Source organism: Scaptodrosophila lebanonensis, unplaced genomic scaffold (genome assembly GCF_003285725.1).
Source record: "Scaptodrosophila lebanonensis strain 11010-0011.00,11010-0021.00 unplaced genomic scaffold, SlebRS2 tig00000024-arrow-pilon, whole genome shotgun sequence".
Lineage (NCBI taxonomy): Eukaryota > Metazoa > Arthropoda > Insecta > Diptera > Drosophilidae > Scaptodrosophila > Scaptodrosophila lebanonensis.
The window spans coordinates 10,587,961-10,612,915 of record NW_022060538.1 but is presented as its reverse complement, the minus strand read 5'-3'; the positions used below and the strand labels follow the sequence as shown (position 1 = coordinate 10,612,915).

Genomic DNA, 24,955 nt, shown 5'->3' with positions numbered 1-24,955 from the left:
GGCGCCCACCATGACGCAGCAACTGTTGTTGTTGTTGTTGCTGCTGCTGCTGATGATGACGACAATGACGTTGACGATGTTGTTGTTGTGTGGGCGCTTTGCCGGTGAAAGCGCAGTGCAGACTCAAAGCAGTTACACAGAGAGAGCGAGAGGCAGAGAGAGAGAGAGAGAGAGAAAGAGAGTGGGAGAGATAAAAAATGATGAAGGTATAAGCCGCATAGGCAATTTGAAAATTTGTCCCGCCGCGTGGGTGTCACTTGAGGGATTGTGCCTGAATCGCTCATGAATCGAAAGTCTGGGCTGCCTGACTGACTGGATGACTGACGTTTTATAAATGATGGGACTTGCCAGTCAGCCATTCATACATATATACAAGTAGTACATATATAGATTACTTTTTTACGATTATATACATAGAAAAAAAAAGTTATTATTGTTGTTGTTACTCACCTCAATGCAGCCGCTCGAATGCTGCCTGGGGCTTAGAAAGAATGAGCCATTGACCAGGGGATAACGATCGAATACGATCAGGGGCAGGTTACACAGAATGCAGCTCACACGGCTTTTTTGCACTTGGGCCAGTGAGGAGAGTATGAAGAGGCGTGTCTCGTCATTGCCATGATTGCCCTCGTCTTCGATCTGCAATGAAATGAAATAAACGAGAGAATGGTTATGAAAAGCTGGAAGATTTTCGAACAAACGAGCAATCACAATGATGATGATTGATGTGTTTATTGTTTGAGATGGAAAAGAGAGCAACACGAGAGATGATATACATCGATCTAGAAATGTTAGCACTCCTGAGATATTTCCCAGTCTTTGTGTAAATCGCATTCCTAACGTTTGAATGCCTTAAAGTTTAAGATTTCATTTACAATATTGCTTATTGTTATTAATTATTAATTGATAATTATTTAAAGCATTAAAAATTATTCATTTATTTTTTCGCATTTTGAAAATATTATTAAAGAAGTCCGAGTTAATGGCACTTATGTTGGAAGCTAAGTAAATATTAAGAAGAAAAAAATTGTTTTTAATTTGCTAAAAAGCATTTTTCTGGAAAGTTGGAACTGTTTGGTTTCCCGGTCGGAAAATTTATTTCCGTACACAAGATTTTTAAATGTAATAAAAAAGTAATAATTGTTATGTGACATATTGGGAAGGAAAGAACTTAGATACTATTTCAGTATTTCAAATTTGAAATCAGAAAAATGATTTTTCATTTGTAGTTTTACATTTTGGAATATTTTTTTTCTTAAAATAATGGGAATTTATTGTATAAGCAACTGAGTATTAGAAAAAGGTTAACAATTGTATCCTATCTAGTATAGAGACATTTAAAACCTCGAACGGGTTCTTTAGAATTAATCTTCAACACTTGCTTGAAAGAATTGACAAATTTGTGTGCAAATGATCTGTCTGTTTGACCATAAACTGGAACTTGTTGCAAGTATTATTGCACATTTGTGCTTTCCATTCGGCTTGGCTGCAGCCGGGAATTTTATGCCATGATCGACTGTCCGGTCTCTACCTATGGTAATGTAGTCTTATTTTCTTTTAAGGATACCTCCTCACCTAACGCGGAAATGTAAAATCAGAGCAGACAAAATAGGCCAGTATACCTATTTTAGTTATCAATGAAGCTCTCACACGAGCACTTCAGTTGATTTCTTATTAACGTGAATTTATTGTATTTCTTTTATTTTGCTTTAAATATTAAACTGATTAAGATTGCCAACAGCCTTCATTACCTGATCGCTGAATGGCTTAAAGTCTCGACTAAAGATATGGCTTTCAATAGGTTTAATAAACTCGTAAACTCTTTGCTAAAAAGTGGGAGTGCAATGAAAGGCATGCGGCGCAAAAAACAAAACGAAATTTATGTTTATATTTATTAGTAAGCCAAGGTGTAAAGGACTGAAATAACAGCCACAAGAAGAGCAGGTAGCGACAAAAAACAAAAGGTTAGTGTAAGCCTTTTTTGCTATTTTGGCCAACGAAATTTTCAATATGAAACGACGTCGACGTCGATGTCTGCGGCGTCTAAGCGGCAACAAATGAACCATAAAATCCAAAACGTGCCACCGAGTCAGCCAGCCAGCCAGCCAGCCAGCCAGCCAGACAGCAACGTGCAGCAAATGAAGCAACAACCTGCACACGTCTGCAGGCGACTCCACTACACTAAGCCAACTGGCTAAGTTGCACAAACACAGTGTCCAAATTGAATTCCCAAGCACAACACTCCAACACACACACACACCATATACTCCCACAGACAACAACAGGAGCAGCAAGGCAAGATGTGGCTGTGCGCCAATTCCCAAATCGATAATCAATATGAGATGGCGTTGAAGATGGTGATGGCGGCCACCAGGTAACCAGCCAGGTAACCAACCATCCAGCCAGCCATGCATATGTGTATCGCTTTCATTCCATTTCACGGCTGCCGCCTGCGGTGGCTTAATAAAGCAGTCAAGCGTTGGCGTCAACAGCACCAGGGACAACAGCCAATGCCCAACAAAGCCAATCAGCAAAAAAAAAAAAAAGTGTTAAAGAATCTGTAAGGAGGAAAAAGAAATGTATACCCAACAAAAAAAAAGGGACATATGAATGAGTCTTTTGCGCGCTAATCAAAGTTGATTTGTTGTGGGCAGCCAACTAACTAACTAACTAAATAAACTGATAAAAGTAACAAGCTGATGGTATCACCCGAATATATACTTATATATAGTAGACATTCCCAAAGATACACAGACGAAACTAAATGAGATAAGAGGCTTTAATATACTTTGGTTGAAATCATAGTTGACATTTCGTAAACACAAACTTGAAAAGGTGTGTGCAATAAATCAATAAAGCTTAAATTGAAATTATAGATTGCTGAATGGGTGCTTAGTGATCAGAACATGTGACAGGCCACGAATACTATGGAAAGATATTGTAGGGTACCGAGTAACAGCATATTACTGATAAGTAAAAAGAAAAATGTGTTGTGAAATAACTTAAAAGGCGGATAAAATTTGATGTCTCAGGATTTTTTTGTATAAATATCAATTATTTATAATTTTTTAAAGTTAATGTAGGGATCTGCTTCCTGGACCAGGGTTGTCCTACTTATAAGCAATAGTTTAAGTTAAAGAAAGGACGCTTTCTGGATTACTGTAGGGTCTGTCTATCAGGCAGAAGTTACAAAGATAAAGAACAACTATTTCTAACCATTATTTAGGTAGTAGGTTGATTTACAAATTCTGCAAGTACTTAAGCGGTTTTTAAGGCAATTGATTCTAAAATTACTAGGACACCAAAACATTGCAGGCAATTGCATTGCAGAAGAGCTGGCAAAGGGCGAAGTTGTTCCTGACAAGGAATGAATCGGTATGTTCGCTTTAAGCTTTTGCGATGGGAAAGTAAGAATCTATGTGTTGGCGCAACAACTCTGGACATCGAAAGAATCACAACACTCCTGAAAGTAAAGCGTATCGATATTTCTATAGTCAGATATCGATATTTCTGAGGTGAGACACGTTGCCACACTTGTCAATAATTCATTGACTTCTGCAGAAGATATAGAAAAGGAGCAGGAAAGCGTAGAGCAGATTTCCCATTACTGTCCGGCATCTAGCAGGATCAGATCTTTGCTAAATAATCTCAAAGATATGCCAAAAATTTAGGTTTATCTATCCAGCTAGCTCAACATAGCATATAGTGAAAGATTTAATAAAATTATAATTTTTATTATTTGTTTTTTTTTTTTTAATTTTATTTTATTATTATTATTATAAAATCAGTCTATTTTCAGTTTATTTTTCTCTTACTTTTTCGTTGGGTCTTTTATAACAGCTGTCGCCACATTAAAGTTTCTATATTTGTTAAAAAACACTATACAACTAATACTGTTTTTACACGATTTTGATTTAACACGGTTTGAAAATTAATTAACATTATTCCATTTAGCATGATTTAAAATAACGTACTATCAATGTATTTTTTTACACGACTTTTTCTGGAACCAATCTAGCGTGTAAAGCAGAATTGGGTGTATATAATTGCTTAAATTATTGCATTGTCAAATTTGAAATTTGCTGAACTAAATTTCAAAGTTGTATTTAAGAAGCTTTTACTATACCCTCGAATTACATTTATACCTTAATAGCCACTCTTTGGCTTACCACCAGCAGACAGAAAGACGGACAGACAGATAGTAGATATACATATGTATGTATGTATGCATGAAGTATATGAAGGTTTGTTTGTCAGCCAACACAGACATGTGTTCAATTATTTAGTAAATGACAACAAAAGGCGAATTCCGTTGCTGCTGTTGTGGCATGCTCGGGCAAAGGACACGTACGCTTAATCAATGGCAGCAATGGGACACATTGACGATGCCTGTCGACGTGCAGCCAATATAAATACGTGTGTGTGTTTTAGTGTGCGGTACAAGTTTAATGCACTTTTAATAAGTTGCTAAGCACAAGGTACGACAACAACAACAACAGCAACAATAAGTTAAGGCTCAGCACAATAACAACAAAAGCAGACTTGTATTATTCTTATGACACTCAAGTGCCTTGCCACAACACAACACAACACAGTTGCCTGCCCCTGCCCCTGCCACGCCTTGCCATTACTGCTGTGCCAACAAACAAGACCTTTCGTTCATGCATTATGCAGAATTTGTAATATTAAGCAAATATTTGTGAAGAACTTTTGTTGCGTCGCGCAAACAGCTTAGACGAGAGGCCAAAGTTACCTTGACAAAAGGCAATCCTGTGAGTTTATAATAATGATGATGAAGATAATGTCTTTCTTAGCTTCTGCAGCATTGCTGACTGGCAGGCTGGCTGGCTTCAGTGCGACAGTCAAACAATCAAGAAATTAATATTTGCACACACCGCAATAACTCACAGATCTGCTGTTCGTCTGTTTGTCTGTAAACAAATGTATCTGCAAGTTACAAAACAACATAAATCTTGACAGAACACACAGCAACAACAACAACAACAACAGCAGGCAAAACAATAAAACGAATCGCCAACGCATTTTCGTCGTGTGCAAAAATAAATTCGATTAATGAATGTTTGCACTAATTTCCAAAACAAAAGGTCCAACTTACATCACAAGAGAGGGGGCTGGCCCACAAAGCGTCAGCGATATGCTCAAGATGTAAGCCATTCAACAACAACAAAAAGGTGTAGGGTGGGGGTTGGGGGTTGAGGGTTAAGGGAGGAGGGTTGGACGCGCCTACAGCAATTAAGTTGATTGCACAAAAGCGCGTCATCTATTATGCGAGACAACAGGAAAGTGAATGAAAGTGTATTCTGAGCTCTATTTAAATGCTTAACAATTGCTTCAAGTGGCGCGTCTAGAATTACAGGGCTCCAGTGGGGAGGACCAGCGACAGCAACAACAACAACTATAGCATATATTTGTGCTGCTTGTGGCAGACACTCAACTCTCTCTCTCTCTCTCTCTTTCCCAATTTTGCGGTCAATATACGTATATATATTTTTTTATATGTACGTGACGATTTGCTAATTTGTTGCCTTCGCTGGCGATCAACGTGACCGATGGATGACGGGCAATAACTTGTAGTTTTTCCCTTTTCGGTTTTTGCAAAATTTATAACACAGACATTGCTCATCTGTTTGGCCATCCATTTGGCCGGGTCGGTTTGAAATGTGCAGCGAACCAAAAACGAAAAAGGGTTGTGAAGTCAACGCCCTAGAAACATTTTTCAATTTTTATTCTGTATATTAAAATATCAACATCATTGCTTTGCAGCATTTTCATGTTAAAAGTTACATAAATATTGAAAATTAAAGAAAATTCCATTTAAAATCAAAAATAATTCGGTTCGTTATTGAATTTTCAAATGAAACAAAAATCAGCCTTTTTTTTACTATTATATAAAAAAAACTAGTATTTATTTTTGCAATTTCAAAATAATTTTCATTTGTAGAATTATATGTATATTTCCTTTATTGTTTAAATAGGTAGTTTTTCAACGTTTGTGCTAAATGTTTGTATGGAAATTAAAAATTCAATTCAAAAAGTTGCTAAGAAAAAGTAACTGCTAGAAGTTTCTGAACTTCTTGTAAACAAAAAATTGAAAAAAAATTTGGTAAAAAACAACGAAAGAAATTTATACCGAATTTATTAGAAGGTTTTAAACTATGTATGAAGGAACTTTTAGCTTTTAATTTAAATTTTGTATTTTTTATTTAGGTATTTTAATTTAATGTTTATTGAAGAAATAAATATAAATACGAAAACAATATAAGGAAATTTAATTTTTGTTGAAATTTAATAAAAAATAACTTAATTCCCCAGAGATTATTTTAAAATATTTGTTTAAAACAATGGGGAAAAATGCTAAAAATGCCTTTAAAACAAAATATGTAAAAAATGTTAAAATGGGCAAAAATTGGTTTCAAGTTCATAAAATGGCGAACGAATATTGATATTTATTTCATCTGAACAACCTTCAACATGCAAATATTGTATTTGTATATTGTATATAATTCGTTGATTCATCTCCTAATCTATATATTTGTTTATTTATTAAATGTTAAACAAATTAAAGTTCTGCCAATTACTTTTATGCACCAAAAGCGTTCTTTGTCGACACAATACAGAATCATTTCAAATTGCAGGCCATAATAAAAAGTGTGTATTAGGGAGTATTTTGAGGAATCTATCATGTTGACTACCACTAGGATTACTCAGACAGTTCCAGTTCCACTTAAGACACTGCACGAGAGACAAAAATAAAACAAACAGGAGTACGAATACAAATAGAAATACTTGCACATTCTCATAATTTATGAAAGTCGCGTGTTCGCTTCGCATTTCTCCACCGACTCGAAGAATTTTTCATGACCGCGCGAAAAATGAAAAACCGCAGAGTGGCGTGCGTGACGAGCGGCAAAGACATTGTCATAAACAGCAGAAAACCAAAAATTACAAGCATGAAATTATTGTTGATTGTGATTATTACTAAAGACGCGCGCGGCGACGTTAACAAGTTTTTATTACCAAATGTTTGTTGCTGTTGTTGTCAAGTGCAAGAAACTCATTCGCGCATGCATACGAGTATAAAAGTAAAAGCTAAAGCTAAAGTCAAAAGTCGAAGTGCAATAAACTCGACCAAGAAGTGCCTTACAATAACAACAACAGCAGCAGCAACAACAACAACAACTGGCGCTAATGAAGCTATTCAGTTGTCATTTCCTTCGCTGCATAAATGAGCACCACATTTCCGTTCGCCCATAAATATCAACACTCGCCAAAGTTTGTCTACCACCCCCCTCGCCATCGCAACCCTCTAGCCATGACTACAAATCAAAGACTTTTGGCTATGTACGGCACTTAGGACTCGCCGCAGTTCTGCCGCCACACCCCTGCCACTAAAGCAACTCTAACAACACTAACAACAACAACAAGACAATGGGCCCTCAAAGCAATTCAATTGAAAATCGCTTCGGTTACAAAACAACAACAATAAGACACATATTTAAAGGCATCGTCATAAACACATTAAATTAAATTGCATTTCAACGTTAAACAAACAGTCGCAAAATTAAGAATTATTTATGTTTATGTTTAAATTTGTGCCTTTAACTTTTGTTTCAATCAGGGACGGTTTAGCAATAAAATGCTTCGGGGGTGCAACACAGATTTTGGAATAAGTTCATTCCAAAGTTAACTTTCTTTTAGTTAGTGAGTAGCTCGAGCAACATGAAAAGTTTGTTTGAGTTTTGCGCGAGCGAGGTACTTGGTATACTTGTATATTCTAGATCAGTTTAATGTCTGTCTGTATGAACGCAAAGCACTTGTAAAGTATAAGAGCTGGAATACTTCAAGTTGGTATTTAGATTTCCCTAAGCCTTACATAGATGAAGTTTGTGTTTATTTCTCCTCCAAGCGCCTACTTTGAATTATTTTTTAATAACTCCCGTTGTTATTGCTGTTTTGTCTCAATTCTGTTGAGCTTTATTGAAGGATTTTTGTAGTTTTGATAACACATTAGCACATTATCATAAAAGCTTTTAAATAACTAAAAACAAATAATAAACCATAAAATTTAAAAAATAAAACAAAAAAATAAAATTTAAAAAAACAAATCAAAAAAATATAAATTAAAAAGGACATTAAATAGAACGGTTAAATAATATTCGAAAAAGCAAATTGTCAATTAGAATTTTAAGTAATTTGAATTAGGTAAGGATGCTCATACATTTCTTAGTTGTTATACGAGTGTATATATTTTTGATAAGTATAGTAATGTCTTCTCTTTGTGAGGCACTTAATAGATTTTAAAAAATTAATTATTTAAGGAACATTCACCTCATATCTAGATCATTTTTTTTGAGTATTGAATGTTCTTATTAGCAGTAGGTTCGACTGTGCACTTCATTTGCGTTGAATTATGGATATTTGAGTCATTACTTTTATTTGCCGCCCCCCAATTACCGGCGCTCGAATCAGCTAAGCTCTCCAGTTTGCCACCCACTTGGAATTTTTTGTGTTTGTGCGCTGCTCATGTAATCCATTAAAAATGTAACATTTTAGCCATTTGATGGCCATAAATATCCGATTCGCAGCGAGAGCAAAGAGGCAAAAAGTAACAAACAATTTTGTGAAATTCTGGCGCCACTATTATTGCGTCCGTCCGGCTCTTTCAATCTCTCACACCGATTTCTTTGATATTCTGCAGACTTGGCTTGTTTATATGCTTTATTAAAAAGTAATAAAAGAAGCGTTATGTTTAAATTCATTTCTCATATGAATGTAAACGTTGAATAAACGAGGGAAAAAAATGGCAAGTTTGCCTTTGGCAGCTCAACTTTACAAACACAAACATGTATGTGTATGTGGATATGTGTGTATGTGTGTATGTGTGTGTGTATGTTTGTATTATGTTTGTGCAGACAGTCAGCAAATATGTGCAGCAGCCTCTACAGTTTGCAGGTATCCCCCCCACCCCTCTGGCACCCCAGCATCATGCATGCCACCTACTCACAATTTTGTGGCTGTTATTAAAAATGCCGCCTCGCTTGCCATCAAATGTGATATGAACTGACGACGCGTCGTCGCTCACTGTTTACTTTACGGTTATTTCATTCTCTTTTTACCTTAAAAAAGTGTACAACTTTTTAGTGCCTTAATTTATGCGTACTACACGTATAGTATGTGTGCAATGGGAAAACGCCTCATTACGCGGCTGACTTGAACATGAAATGAAATGAAACGTTGTGGGCGTGGGTGTGTTGTCTGTCTTTCCCACTTTTTGAAGACTGTGGCAAACTATTTCATTAAAGTTGAGCGAAAATTGCCGGAAAAACTCGCACCCAACAAACAGCTCAACAAAGAGTAATAGTCACATCAATTGTCATTTAGGAAATTGAACAAAAATGAAATAAAATGTTATTTTATTGCCAAGGCGTAAATTAAAGAGTCGAAAGTTTTGGCGTAGGCGTCGCCAAAGTTGCCACAGAATTGTTACAGGAAGCCTCTAAATTGCCATAAATTGATTTTTCAATGCTCCAAAGTCTTTGAAGATGCTTGCTTCGCCTCCTTCTGCTCCTCCCAGCACTTTTGAGGTGTGTCTGCTAGTTTTTCTTTTTTTTTAATTTGCCAGATTGCCAGCCTATGCTGTATAAAGTAGATTTTAATATTGTTGCCGCAACAACAACAAACCAATTGCAAACTAAATCAAACTAGACAACAACTTTGGCGCAGCACAGCTGGGCCAGTTTGCGAGCTGGGAGCGGTAGGGATTGGTAGGAAGAAGCCAGATTAGTTGCGTCTGCCAAAGCCAATGACAAGCCGAACAACAGCAGCAGCAGCAGCAGCATCAGCAGCAATGGCAACAACAATAACTCGTACAGTATGACACTGACAATGAAATGAAATTGCAAACATGCCAGAGAACAGCCAGCCCAGTCCCAGTCCCACTGCTAACTGCTAACTGCAGTCAAATGGACAGAAAGACGTGAAGGAGTAGAGAGTGCAGCGTAAGCTTTAAAATAAACATAAGCAGAAAGGCAGGCAGGCAGGCAAAGTGCCAAAGCAAAAGGGAATAAAACATATAATACTCGCAAGCAGCGCCACAAATGGACCTGACAATTAGAGTTGTGCCGTTCGGTGCCGTTTTGAGCTACAGTTTCTAAAACTGCCGTGCAAGTAATTTTCTTTTCATAATTAATTACTCTATATTAATAATCACATTACACATTTCTACACAATTGTTATTAAGCATTGTTATTTGTTAAAAGCAACAGCACAGCACTTAATCAACCTCTATTTTGTCGTAAATGAATTCTTAACGCCGTGATGGTCCCGAAATTAAAAGCTACCCGATAGTTGATCGCGGCCCCTTGAGCTCGATCGCAGAAATGGGGAATGCCGAAACCACGTACAATTTATTGATAAAAGTAAACCAAATCAGATTTTTTACGAAAAGAATTAAATGAAATTAATTAACATAATAATTAAGAAAACAGCCGTTAGGGAAACAACGAAATACTAGCAGAAGTGAAACTCATTTTAGAGCTCACATTACAGAACCACAATTTTTAAATACACCATTCCACATATAAATTTCACAAAAATATTGAACTAAAAGTTAAAATGAAGTAAATTTGAACGAAAGACATTAAAAAACATAGAACAAGATCACAACATTTTCTTTAAACTATTAATTTTGTATGCTTGCTAAACTTTATGGGTTTTTTTTGCTAAATTTTTCCCGCTTTACATTGTCGATTGTTGTTCCGCATTTTTATTTCTCCATTTTGTTTAATTAAGTGGAAAAGGCTAAGCTGTCTGTACTCTTAACATTAAGATATCCTCACTTGTTAATACATGTTTTTAAGAAATGTGAATAAAGTGAAATGCTTGCTAAACATTTCCAAATGCTTCCTATACATTGTTAGAAAAGGCGTTTGTAATGATTTCAGAAATCAGTTCTTTGAACTACTAGCTCGGCACAACTCGAAGCACTGCTGTGGGTGGCACAAGAGCTGTGGGGAAGGCAGCTCATGCACTTTTATAAATGAAATGGAGTAATAATATTTTGTGACAACAAACGCAGACCGAGAAAACAAGGAATGGAGCGACGATATAACAATGGCGACGACGCGCGTACAAAAAGCGTTGCATAGCGCCAGGCGCAGCTGCGACACTGCGGCAAGTCTAAGCTAAGCACAATGCAGCTAACAATAGCGTACAGCATATAGAGGCAGGCAGGCAGGCAGGCAGGCAACAACAAACAGTCAGACAAACAAACATTTCAATAAATTCAAAAAGAGAGCGCGGGCGCTGAAGAGAGAGGCAATGGGGAGGGGGAGGGGCGTACAAAGTGCTGCACTGTGAGGCAGGCAGCCAGACAATGCGAAACAAGCAAAAGGAGTGCCAGCCAGCCAGCCAGCCAGACATCCAGCCAAGTCGTCGAGCATTGGAGCATCGAGTTGTAGAGTCTCTCTGTACAACTGTGAAGTGGCTTAAAAGCGTGTCGCTGGCAGCAGCAGAAACAGTAATAGCAACAGCAACAACAACAACAACAACGAGAGCTACGTGCGGCATCAGAGTATGAAGGTGGCCTGCAGAATCCATAGCAGCTGGTCTCACATTGTTTTCATAGTACAGCAAATCTCATGTCATTTGCACTTAATTTAAATGCGCGACACAATTGCAAAATAAAAATAAAAATGTTCTTTCCCCTTAGCAGCAACAGCAGCAGCAACAATTCAAGCGACAGAGAGAGAAAGAGAGAGAAAGAGAGAGGAGGAGAGTTGATAGTCACATTTGCCTACACTGACATCGACATTTGCAGGATTATAGAGCCTTAATAGTTTGGCAGAGTTCGACATTGGATTTAAACAAGCCATTGTAATGCATTCTAATGTATCGCATACATAGTTGATAAATTAATATGGCAGTGTCAATTCTGGAGGCTTCTATAAAGCGTCCACAAATGTCCTACTGTCAAATTTTTCTACATATCTGATTATTAATAAGATTTTGCAAATATTGGAAATTAAAACAATTATCTATGCTAAAGCTGCTGCTTTTGTTGCCTTGGCAATCACATTCTTTTCAGCTCCAACTTTTAATCAATTTTCTCAATATTTTTGAAAATTGTAACCTGTTGGTTTAAGACATGACGATCTTTCTAGAAGCTTCCGCAGAAATACCTATTCTTTCTTAATAATATATGTATAACAGTATGTATGTACATATGCATATACCTTTTATTCTTCTGGCATGTATTCATAATAGTTGAACTTGAACTTTGCCCGTTGGTTTGTTTACTTGGTAGTTTAGTTTTCATGAATGATAAATGAATGTAGAAACAAAAGCAACACCTTTAATTTCAATAAAGTCCCTTAATGCACTCCATTTAAGAAATATCTCAGATATCTGAAATATCTCATGTTATAATTTGCATAAATTTTCGCCGCCATTAATCGTTACTTTTTAATAAATTACATTAATCGCTGCAGCATGAATAATGTAGGGGCATCATAAATTTCTATCTGCCTGCTTCGTGTCTCACCTCCCGTACTGTCTCGCTGTCGACCAAGTTCAGTGTACTCTGCTCGACACACAGCCATTTGTTTGCCTACATTTTCAGTTTATTTCTTTTTTTCAGAAGCTGTCCAGTGATTTTAAAGCATTTGCATGATTACTCATGCAAATAAACGCGCAATGCTCATGTGTGTGGGTTTTGAGTTCAGCTCGCAAACGCCATAAAATATGCGCCCTGCACTGTTGAGTGAAGTGAACTTTGTGTCTACGAGTGTAATTGGCTGCTCTGGCTGCTATTTTCCAGTGTTTACATTAGTCTGTCCATGTCAAGGATGCTCGTCGTCGTCCTGTCCGTCGCTAATGCAATATGCCCTTTGTGGCATGTCAAAAACAAATTTCGCTTTCAGCGATGCCAAAGGCAAGAGCCAAGCCAAGACGATAAGGACGACAATGAGACCTCGACTCAATTTTAATTCGTTTTCAGTTTTCGCTTTTTTCCGCTTTTTATTTTACATATTTCACATTTTCTGTTTCATATGCTTGGCCAGTTCATATTATTGTGGTTGTTGCCTGCACGTGTGGCTGCAGTCGATGCCCAGCATCAATGGCTTTATACTAGTGGTAGCAGCCCAGCCAACAAATTGCGGCGATTCCTAATGAAGTCGATTACTTGTTAATAATATATTGATTGAACTATTGAGAATAAAATACTCGTATGTAGACAAAAATTTATTAAAATAACAAGAAAAGAGCTCTGAAAAAAAACCAATCAAAAATTGTTTTTAAAGTGAGTAAAATAATACAAATTAATAGAATTTGTTTTTAATATTTCAATTTCATTTTATATTTTAATTCAAAAATTCACATTGGAATCATTTTTAAAGCAATACTCAGTTGCTTCTGCAATCAAAATGTTTGCTGGGTGTATGTGGGTTTACGAATTATAGACAGTCCATTGGACCTTTAAATATCAATTGGCAAATAAATCGTATTATCCCTTTTTCTTTTTTAATTTAAATCTGCAATAGTTGCTGTTGTTGTATTTGCTGGCAGCATCAATAGCCTTTTATTGCCAACAAAATGCAATTTTCAAATTGGCGCTCGTAAGTATGCTTTGAAATTTTTGCCTTTTACAGTTTATTGAACTGCAGAATGCGTCGCCGCCGCCATTTTGCCGTTAGCAATTTTTTTGTGGAAGGAAAGCTTGAAATTTGTTTTGCGTTTGAAAAAACGATTGCTGTTATTTTAATGATGCGCAATTATTTTTGCATTTTTGTTTGTTTTAAAGACAAAGCGAGGTTCAACGTTAATGTACGAGTATTGTTCTAATATATTATTTTAAACTTATTACAAGAATTTTATAGATTTCAAATTTAAATGATAATACTGCCACTGCATGCAAGGATATCACTGAGATGATCAATCAAAATTGTAATTAAAACATGTCTGATATTTCGAAATTAGGCTTAGAGCTATGTCGAAAAATGATTTTGCTATTTTTATAAATTAAGAGAAATATTCTTTTTTCTAGGCAAGCATTTTTCTCCGATTTTGCTTTGAAATGCTATGTTTTGCGGCAATAAGTTATAAAATTGAATTGATGATTGAGGCAATCGCATGTTTTCTAAGACAAGACAAGTTATCTAATTTTGTGCTTTATTCGAATTGAAATCGCTTTTCTTAACGCAACTCTTAGAGCCCTCTTCGTACAGCCGAAAATTTGCTTGCACTTGGCACGCCCCAACCATTATGCTTGAGTGTTTTAAGCACGCCATTTAAATGCATTTCGTTGATGCTAAAATGGGTTTATTACGGCCATCTTTCCGCCTCTTTTGAGTGCGCAGAGCGTATTAAAGTTAATTGTTTAATTATTTTTTAAGCGTTTTAAGCGCACTGCAATTTGAAGTACACACTCGCACTCGCTTTTTCTTCTTCTTTTTTTTGCGTCACTACAACAACTAACTTAAGTCTGCATTATTGGTTACCCGTTTTTTCTATGTATTTTTTGATTTCCCTTGCTTTTATGAAGTTACAGTACATTGCTTTGATTTGAACTTAATCCCCAGGACATTACCAGGCAAACTAACGAACTGTAAGCCATTTGGCGCGCGTCAGCAGCCAGCATGAAGGATGAAGCAGACGCAGGGGCAGAAGTAGAGGTAGAAGATGTCGTCGTCAGTGGCACTGCAGAGAGAGTTGAACACGAAAGCACAAACAAAGTAATTGTATCCTCTTTGGTGTAATTTCTTCCACTTAAGTTAATCCCCGCCGGTTTAAAGCAGACATATGTATCAGAAAAATTGCATTGCCATGTGCGTACTTGCAGTTATATATCTGTTATTGTTGTTGTTGTTGTTGCTGTTGTTCTTATTATTATTGCTGTTGAGTAGTAAGCAGTGAGTGACAGAATATGTTGTTGATATACTTTCAGATGTCGCTAAGGTTAATGGTTGAGCATCGATAGGGAGGTGTTGGTCTTAAAATCGAGATCAAAATGCAAGTAGATTTAAGAAGAAACGTTAGGTTTGTAGACGAGCTTAAAACGCACATAAAACAAAACTTGTCTATTTATAAAAAAAAAACATTGGTTTGCAGTTGTTTGTCTTCAAAGTAACGCGTTTTAAGCCGAGCTCGACACTCAGAGAGTTCTTTAGTAGAGACTGTATCAAAACTTCTTCGCTCAGAGAAAAATTCGAGTACGTTTATTTGAAATTAAATAACCAATAAATCAATTTTAAGAAGAATTATTAATAAGCCAGCTGCTGCCAAATGACTATTTTATTTGAATAATAAAACAGCTATTGGGCGAAAATTTCTTTAAAGCAGCAGCGTTTTAAGCGCCCTTCTCCCTTTTTATGGACTTTATTATTCTAGCAAGACAGGGCTTCTTCCATTGGACATCAGATGCATTTTCGTTTGATTATTTTATTATTATCATTATTTTCGTCAAATACCAACGTCTTTGCTAACTACCGTTACCTTTAGCCCTATTTTATATCTACTTCTACATATACATAATGTTTTATGACTTGCAAGCACTAGCGGCGACAACAGTGCGTATGAGTGTTGCGGCATTAGGCACTTGAGTGATAAACCAGGCAAGCCAGCTCAGCTCAGCTCGGCTCGGGCGAAGTCAAGTCAAGTCAAGCAAGCAGCAATACAGGGAGCGTCCATATTGCCCGCAATAGACGACACGACTCGCATTTATCAGCAACATGGATCAATGAACTTTGCCAACGCTAATGCCGTTAGTTCCCAGTCGGTAGAGTTGTTTGGGGCCTGTGGTTATGCCTGGGGCCGCTGATAAGTGGCAATTGCCTAGCCATTTGCAGCCGTTCTATTTATACACATAATTCGCTTTTGAGCTGCGCCTCCTTCTCTTTCTCTCTGTGTGTCCATCCCTGTGGCATTTATCACTCGACTTCCAAGTGTGTTGCGATAAGCATGCGAGAGAGCGTGTGAAATTGGCAATGGATGGGGCGGGGGACGTGGCAGGGGCAAGTGTCAACAAACTGCATTTTATTGCATACTGCGAAACTAATTGGCTGCTTATGTTCAGCAGTTGGCAGGCAACAGAGCTCAGTCGAGCCGAGTCGAGCCGAGCCGAGCCGAGCCACTGGCCCTCAAGGGTGCAGTTGAACCTAATTAAATGTTCCATTTTTTTTTATTTTTTCCATTCTTCTAAAGTTTTTTTGCTGGCCCCTTATCGGGGTATATGCAAAGCAGACTGTGAAAAATGTATTTTCATTATTTTCTACAGATTTTTTGTTGTCGTCTTTGGGCGCGCATTGCCAAAGTCGTTTTAAGCATATCTTTATAATTGCAAAAGTGTAGCATAAGAAAAGTAGCAATAGAATTGGAGAAGAAACGCAGCCAAGCAGCAAGCGAGCAGGCGAGTAAATGTGTAGCAGTCTGCATTTTAATTACAACACAAAAGAGAATGACAGCAGTGGAACTTCTAACCTCAGTTGAGAATTATAAGCGCACATAACAATGGCAGAGTCGCGCCATTTGTTCGAGTGCCAAAAAAAAGGAAATAATATAGTCATGGAGGGGACGGGGGAAGAGGGACTGTGGCAGAGTTACAATGGCGAAAGTTTGATTAAAAAGAAAAGTGTGCACAAAAAAAAGGATACACGCGAGTACTGAGAAAACTTGTGCGTGTAACGGCAACTTTTCTCCTTCATTTTGTTTTTGCTGTTGCTGTTCAACTGGCAAAAAGCCAAGCCAGGAGTTGGGGAAAGTTACCAAAGGATATTGGCTAGGATGGAGTTGGCATTGGACCAACTTCGAATTGCAAAAATAGAAGTTTCGCAAATGAAATGAAAATTTTCAAGAAGCTGGCAAAACAACTTGACCAACGGCGGTTTCATTAGTTTACATTTAAGATACTTTTAGTTCAGTTTTACACATTCCTGAGGTGCAAATAAAACAATTTTAATTTACCAAAAAGTTACCAGCAAGTGAACATTTCAGCTGCCCTCACAAGTAATGCTTAAGTTACAATATTATCAAGAAATATGAAAATTCCAAAGGTAATGAATAAACTGTAGAATGGAGCGGTAAAAGTTATCAAGATTGTTACTGAAAATAAGTTATTGAAAAGAAATAAAAAAATAATATAAATCACGATAGAGTAATTCAATTAATTTGTATCGTAGTGGTATTAAAAATCCATAAAGCATTGAAATAAAAATTTTTAATCAATTAAGTATGAAATTATGCTATTTCAAAATATTTTAAAACAATATCAAAGACAGAAATGGTATTAAAACGACATAAGGTATTAAAAGAGTATGACCAATTAAAGAGTATATCAAAAGATTATTTCAAAGATTAAAAAAGAAGTAATTCAAACAAATTTTATTGAAGTGATATAAAAAAGCAATAAGGGACGAAGTAGTAACTTCAATCAATGGGTCATCGTAGTCAAGTGATATCGAAGGTTTTCCAAACATTAAAGATAAAGTAATTGAAAGTAATTTTATTGAAGTGGTGTCAAAACGTCATAAGCTAGTGTGTTGAAGTGTATTGAAGTGGAATCAAAAAGGCGTGAGGTCTCGAACAAGCTACAATAATCAATGGGGTATTCAAAATAAAGTCCGAAAAACTTTTGAAATATTTTATGAAAATATGAGTGATATGATGATTGACATATATTAGTGATATTACATTTTTTAAGAGAACCAACATGTAACTAACTTGTAATGTAACTGAACATTAATTAAAATCTAAATGACATAGAAATACTTCAAATGTCAATATAAATATACTACTAATTAGTCATGAAATGTTATCGATATATCGAATAATGCATGGGAACTAACTTAACTTTGTGAACATTGTGAATTGGGGACGACTCTGCTTAAAACAAACACAAATTGCATATGAATTTTAGTAATTTTCACAAATGATTTAAAATGTTATTTAAAGATGAAAGGCAACGAACTTTGTACTCGCTACTAAAAAGCAAATACATTTTCCCCAAAACTTGAAAATATAATTAAAAGTGTGCACACAAACCCACAGCGATGACAACAAGTAGAAGAAGAAGAACAACAACAACAACTAAACTTATAACTACAACAAAAATAAATGTAACACGTGAAAAACTTAAAAGCAGCCAAACAAACCCTGCCAAAAAACACATAACAAAAGCGACGGAAGAAGAGGAGGGCGTAAAAAACGAAGCAGCCAGACAACGAGACACATAATGAAAATGTCAAAATAAACACGACATTAAAAACCAAAACGATGGGCAGACCAAGCGACAAACAGACCGACCTCGGTGCAGATGAGATAGATAGAGAGTGGCAGAGTGAGGGAGGGGGAGGGAAGGCGAGGAGAGTAACAACAGCCAGTGGCAAAAAGGCACTGCACTCTCTTTCCATTGCCGCCTCTGTCATGTCATTTTAAAAGCCAATAAAAGCAAGCGTGCTCTCAACATCGACGCTTCGTCGCTGCCAGGTATACGAGTGTAGGGTATATGGCAGCCAACTAGCAAGGCAATAACCACAACATATGATACGCGACGCTGCTCTCATTCTGCTCCACAAGCTGCTCATTGAGGCCACTAATCGTTGTTTGTTTCTCTCTCTGTGTGTGTGTGTGTGTGATTGTGGCTGACAAAGACAATGCGCCGCAGTCGACGTTTTAAGCATTTGTAGGTGTCATCGTCGTCGGCACCCATGGCGTATGCGTAACCCACGCAAGGAAAGCGCCCCGCTCCTTGCATTATTTCTAAAAGCCATGCCCAGCAACGTCTTCTCCGTCAACTTCTTCGTCGTTGCCATCATCAGCCACGATAAGTAGCTTTGGCCAAAGTTGCCAGTCTTTAATTAGAAATGCTAATAAAGACGCACGGGTGCGTCGCATATGAGCCGCAGGATAATGACACCTATGTGCATATAATATACATCCATAAATATATCCTCCATATACATATGTAAATACCTATAATAAGCAGCTAAAAGCGTCTTAGCGTCTGAAGTTGCGCCGCACATATGACAACCTGAGCATTAAGTAATTGCATACTTCAAAGCTCAAATCTTTGGTGAATAAAAGAGAGGTAAACCATATAAAATATTGCGACTATGAAATACACTTTATTTAGTTGCATAAGAGCAAATAGAGTGGCGAAGTCTTAAAGAACATATCACGAATTATCAAAGTCAAAAAAAAGAAGATGGTGTTAAAATAATCGTCTTTGGTAGTCAACCATTAAGTTATCCAAAGAGATCTGTTCTAACAAAGACAATTGACAAATATTTAAAACAATTGAGAACAAAAGATAATAATAGCTAACTAAGTTATCCAAAGAGAACTATTCTACCAAAGACAAATGACAGACTTAAATAATTAAAACAATTGAGAACAAAAGATAAATTTAGCTAACATTTTGAAACAGAAATTAAAACTACTGAATAATGATGTATAAATTATAAGATGGATGTTATTTATGAAATAATTGAAAGTTAATCAGTTTTGAAGGAAAGTGTTTGCTCATCGGATAGGTTTATGTGCTGTATTTGCCAGACTATAGTGCCAGACAAATCAAATCATTAATCAAAAGTTAAATCTCCTATTAAGTGCAGTCGGTTTGTTACTTTTGTAGCGATCTTTAAATATTGTATAGTATTCAGCGATTGTGTTAAGAATTGTGGCTAACAAGTTGATGGTGGAAATAAATTATATGCTATGTATGCTAAGAGGGCCATCCAAAAATTTTCAGACAACCCTATGCAGCGGCAATAACTTGCTAAACAACCACACAAAAAAACAATAGATCGCTTTCCAGACCAGTGTCCCTGTTTCGATTAAGAGAGGACAAGTCTTCCTGGACACACATTTTTGTAGTAATTCAACGATATATGGAAACCCTTAGCAGCTACTTAGTACACTCTTTGCTTACATTAGGTAATAATTGGTGATCTGATACAAAAAAATAATAGTCTGAAATTAAATCTGTGATCTAAAGATATTTTTTTATGCTTGTATTATCAAACCACCTCTTTCAGCGAAGAAAGACTTAGTATACCCTGCCGCACTGTCTAGTTGGAAATATAAAAGCCCGGCGTGCTTAACGCGAACATTGCGTGTTTGTTTGGGCCAAGTTAAGACATCAAAATACGCTAGTCATGAATAAAAGTGCCGCCCAGTCTGACATGAAATTCCTGACTTGCCCCCGCATTGACTGGACTGGGGCTGGACTGAGACTGGGACTGAGACTGGGGCATGTAAGCCGCATGTTTTGTGGCAATAAAAGCGCGTTTAAGGAGTCGCTGCCAGACACGAGACAGGATTCAGGACTCGCCACTCGCGCCTTATTAAAAGTGAAAACATTTACATTAATAATTAGCGACAAAATAGCGCGTCTAGCAGCTGTCTGTCTATCTCTGCTTCTTTTCGGATGTGAATGTATGTGGCAGGGTGTGGAAGAGGGTGGAGGGGGTGGGGGGGACGATGCCACTTAAAATGTTATGCACACTGTACATAAAAACTTCAGCAAGTGCCACACAAAACGCTCCAAAGTGCAATTAATCAAGCGCTACATCAGGGGGCAGGTTAAAAAACTTCACTTAGCGCCAGCAGTGCTCTGGATTTAGGGGGTCTGAAGAGGAAGAAGGGGGGGACGAACATTTGACAGTTTAACTGACTAAACAAGGTGCGATAAGTGCTGTTTTCGTCGAGGACGAGCAAGAGCACAAAACACACACACACACACACACATACACACGCATAGACAGACACCGCGAAAGTTGAACAGCCAAAAAAGCTGAAATCAGTGCGCGCCCGCACAGGACAATGACCAAGGATAACTTTAAAGGTATGGGGGACGGACGGACAGTCAGGTCAGTGCAGGGGCGAGCAGCGGGAAAAGGCAACAGCTGCTGTCAACGAGCAACTGCAAATGAAAATGATTTAAAGCAGACGGCCAAACGAAATGAACTCTAACCAAGGGCGTGGGCGGCAGCGCTGAATACGAGAGGTTTGTCGACACTTCCTTTACGAAATAAGCCAGACAGTTAAAAAGAAAAGAAGAATATATCATATCTCTCTAAAAAAAAACTATTCAAAAGTATTATACATTTTTTATTATAACTAAATGTTAAGTCAAAGAGAGATTGAAAATAATCAGAATTACAAATACATATACTTGTAAAAAAGCAATAAATTGAAAAACAATTATTAATGCAGCACTCTAATAGATTTAAGCACACTGTTTTGAATATACTTAGCAGCCACCATTGTTCATGAATAAATTGCTTTGTTCATTCAAATAATAAATAAAATATTTATCAGTCTGTCAAAAGGCTTAGAGCAAGCAAGAATGTGTGCAGAACTTAATGAAAACAGTTTAACAAAACAAATTCATATTAATTTTAATATTTCAAAAAGAAACAAACTATTTTGATAAAAAGAATTGCAATTGCAACACAATATTCCGCTCTTTTTCGGTGCAGTACTAATCAGGTTTTTTAAATAGTTTTCTACCAGAGATAATTCGATTATATACCCCCTTTTAGTTAGTTTAGCTACTCAAACTTTATTTACCAATAGGGTAGACATTATATGTCGCATTGTGTGTAACAAATTTCCATTAAATAACGTTCATAAAAGCTGCCATCTGACAAAATAATAAGCTAGTTAGTTAGATTAAAAATGAGAACGCTATCAAGACTGGCATTACTGTTTCTCGCTCTCATATCTTTATTTCCAAAGCGCTACGATTTTCAATCTGACCTATGTAAGTTGAATTCTTCTTTTCATCAATTCTACATTATATTACATATATTTTAAATTTGAAGCTCAAAGATTTCGACCGGCTTGTTGTAGAATTGGGTGTTTTCATCCAAACTGCAATATTCCACCACGATAGGATGAGGATGTGTTAAAAATACATAAGATTTTAGAATTTATTTGATTAAAATGATGAACATTTATTGCATTCTCTTTGTTTCGGTACACCTGGAGGGCTTGAGTGTTGAGTCCACTAGACTCGTTATACCTTGTATCCGATTGATAAAAGGGTTTATTTGGTTTATGGAATAAATATAGTAGGCCGAAGGAAGATGTTTCCCTCTTTTCTAAGTAAGCATGTCGAGACAAATCAATTTAGACGTGTTTGTCTGTATGAACGCCTGAATTTCGAAATAGGGTTGAGGCTACATTTACCAAACTGGGTGTCTAGACTCTTCTAATCCCTAGGCATGACGAGTTTATTTTATATTTTTAATTTTTCTCCCTCGTCCCCCGCTATAGAATTTCATCAACACAGTCCACAATTCTACAGCTGCATACACTTTATTTTTATTTTAAATTTAATCGAAATCGGTCAATTCCTAAAACTATTAATTTTTTATTTATTTTATTAACTTATCCTAGCGTTGCAAGTACCAGATTACTTTTAAGTTATTAATCACGACCGCTCTTGTTCTAATTCTTGCTTCTACTATTAGCGCACATAGCCGCGCAGATAATATATAACGTAGTGTATTTTACTGTCGGACTCGCGTGAATGGTACGTTGTGTTCATTTTGAATTATGTGTAACAAATCGCCATACAAAAACCTCTATAAAAAGTGTCATCAACCAAATTAGTTAGTAAGTTAGTTAACATGAACCTAGTATTACTGTTTCTAGCCATTATAGCTGTACTTCCGAAAGGCTACGATTTTCAACCCGGTCCAAGTAAGTTAAATGATTTACAATATTTTGTACTCTTCTTTGATAATTACTAAATATTTTTATTTTCAGCTGCAAAAATTGTACCGTTTTGTTGCAAATTTGGTTGCTCTAATGCCAACTGCAATAAGTGATTGAATTACGATGAAGAATTCTTTCGAAACAAATGATGTGCGTTTTAATTTATTTAAATAAAATTATGTTATTTGCCTAACAACAATTGCAATTTTTAGTTGTCTTCTGTATTGTTTTAGAGCGCCTTTTAGACAAGGATCTCGGAAGAAAGTAAAAGAGGTACTTAGAACTAACAAAGCTTGGTAGACAGGTTCTTTTAGGTTGATCCTTTCTAGAGAAGACAGAAGTTTGGGTTTTTGTGTTTCTGATGAATGGTACATTTAATTATTAACTTCAATCTTTAATATACGAATTGTCGAGAAAAAGGTTTCAGTTTTCTCAGACACAAATAATAAATAAAATATGAATGTAATTAGTGTTCGTTTTTAGACCAACTGTATGTAAAAGTTGACTTGACTCTAGCACTCCATTCTTAATTGATTTTCAAAGTTGAATGCAATTTTTTTCCTTTCGTTTTCAGTTACTCTGTGTGGAAACATTTTTCAGTGATTTACCAAAATATTAAATTTTTGAATAATTTCTGTTTACACTTCTTCTATTTAATCTTGTATCTTTAATTATTTCTGTTTCCCTATTTTTGTTTGAATTCAATTTTTCCGATGCAATAGCTAAGCATCTTTAAAGCTGGAATTTGGCAAAATTTTCAGTCCAACAAGAAGTGTTTGGCGCTGTCTGTGGACTCCAAATTAAAAAGACATTAAGAAGGCTGCCTGATATTATGCATCGTTGTTGGCTTTTTGGGCAAATATTCCTGCAACGTGATACTGGCTTGCTCATGTGTGTGTGTGTGTGAGTGTGTGTGCGTGCTTGTGTGTGTACTTTTGGTCGAGCCAGCATGTTGTGTTTGAAGCCGCAGCGTAATTAAATTGCAGCCAACAACAACAACAACAGTAACGACAAGTAGAAGAAGAAGAGGAGGAGGAGGGGCAGCAACAGGGCTTGGCTCATAAAGTTGGACAGAAACCTGAAACGAAGGACGAATTTTGAACTTTTGGCCAAGCACATTGACTGATGGGCAGATACACGAGCTCTGTAAAATATATCTGCTAGAGTGTCTACATCTGTGCGTGTGTATGTTAAGCTGCGTTATCATTGAAATAATTTCATTACACACGGTGCTGCACACAGACAGAGACCACACACACACACACATACATACTCGCACGTGAGTGTGTCTGCCAAGCAAAGCAAAGCAAAGCAAATAAAATAAAACTTGCTAGAAGAGCAAAACTTCAAAGGGCAGAGGTAGCAGACAACAAAACCAAGAGACGAGGAACAAGTAAACAAGCAAGAGGCGTGCCCGCCTGTCTGTCAGAAGGTGGGAGGTGGGGGCGTGGCAGCCTGGAATGCATTTGCCAATCGTTGACTGTTCGATAATTAATTTTGCAGTCAAGGATCACAGGGCTAACTGGCATTACATTTCAGACTAAGCGCCTTATTTGTAATGAAGCACATCACAGCAACAAAAACAACAACAACGACAACAAGAAGAATGAATGGGGAAAAAAAGGTGCAATACAAATCAGAAACCAATAAAAAGCAATAAAATGAAGGAAAAATAAAATAATATATAGTATATAGAAGGCAGCCAAGAGTCAAGTTCAATGCACCGCTCCTGAATTTGCTGCTGAACTTATTTTTCGCATTTTTTCTTCACTTTTGGTTATTTATTTAAAAGATACTTAGACAAAGGCCAAGGCTGGGATAGGGATTGGGAGAGCTGCTGATGGCGCATAAATTTTGCAAGCTATGCACAAATAAAAAGGAAATTCATACGAGAAAAAAGTGAAGCGCTTCAAATACAATAAAAAAGGACATAATACATTGAAGTAGCAACAAGAATATGGCTAGATATTGCAAAGTTAAATCAATAAATAAAGCATTCGAAGACGGCGACAAGGGGGAGAAGGAGCTGCAGCGAACCATCTAGAAAATGCATGCAGGGAAGGGACGAGGAGCAAAGGGAAATTGCCGTCAACGTCATTAAATCAATGCTGCCTGTCGTTTGCAGCGATAGATAACGAACATTGACGATGGCGGCAACGTTGTCGAGCACGCCGCTGTAGCGAAAGTTTGCCAAGAGACATTAACACAAACGACA

The 24,955-nt window shown here is 36.8% G+C and overlaps 1 protein-coding gene and 2 long non-coding RNA genes across 3 annotated transcripts in view; 2 read left to right on the top strand and 1 right to left on the bottom strand.

The window, feature by feature from the left end:
• LOC115621505 (headcase protein) overlaps positions 1–24,955 on the bottom strand; it is a 173,109-nt gene that overhangs the window by 7,076 nt on the left and 141,078 nt on the right. Inside the window, exon 3 of the mRNA XM_030515174.1 lies at positions 451–639. Within this exon, the coding sequence (XP_030371034.1) occupies positions 451–639 (189 nt within the window). The remainder of the gene's footprint in view (positions 1–450; positions 640–24,955) is intronic.
• LOC115621517 lies at positions 21,646–21,977 on the top strand. The gene is made up of 2 exons (XR_003995273.1): positions 21,646–21,781; positions 21,843–21,977. It is a non-coding gene; the product is annotated as an uncharacterized LOC115621517 (long non-coding RNA).
• On the top strand, positions 22,652–22,945 carry LOC115621515. Its single transcript, XR_003995271.1, has 2 exons — positions 22,652–22,725; positions 22,792–22,945. It is a non-coding gene; the product is annotated as an uncharacterized LOC115621515 (long non-coding RNA).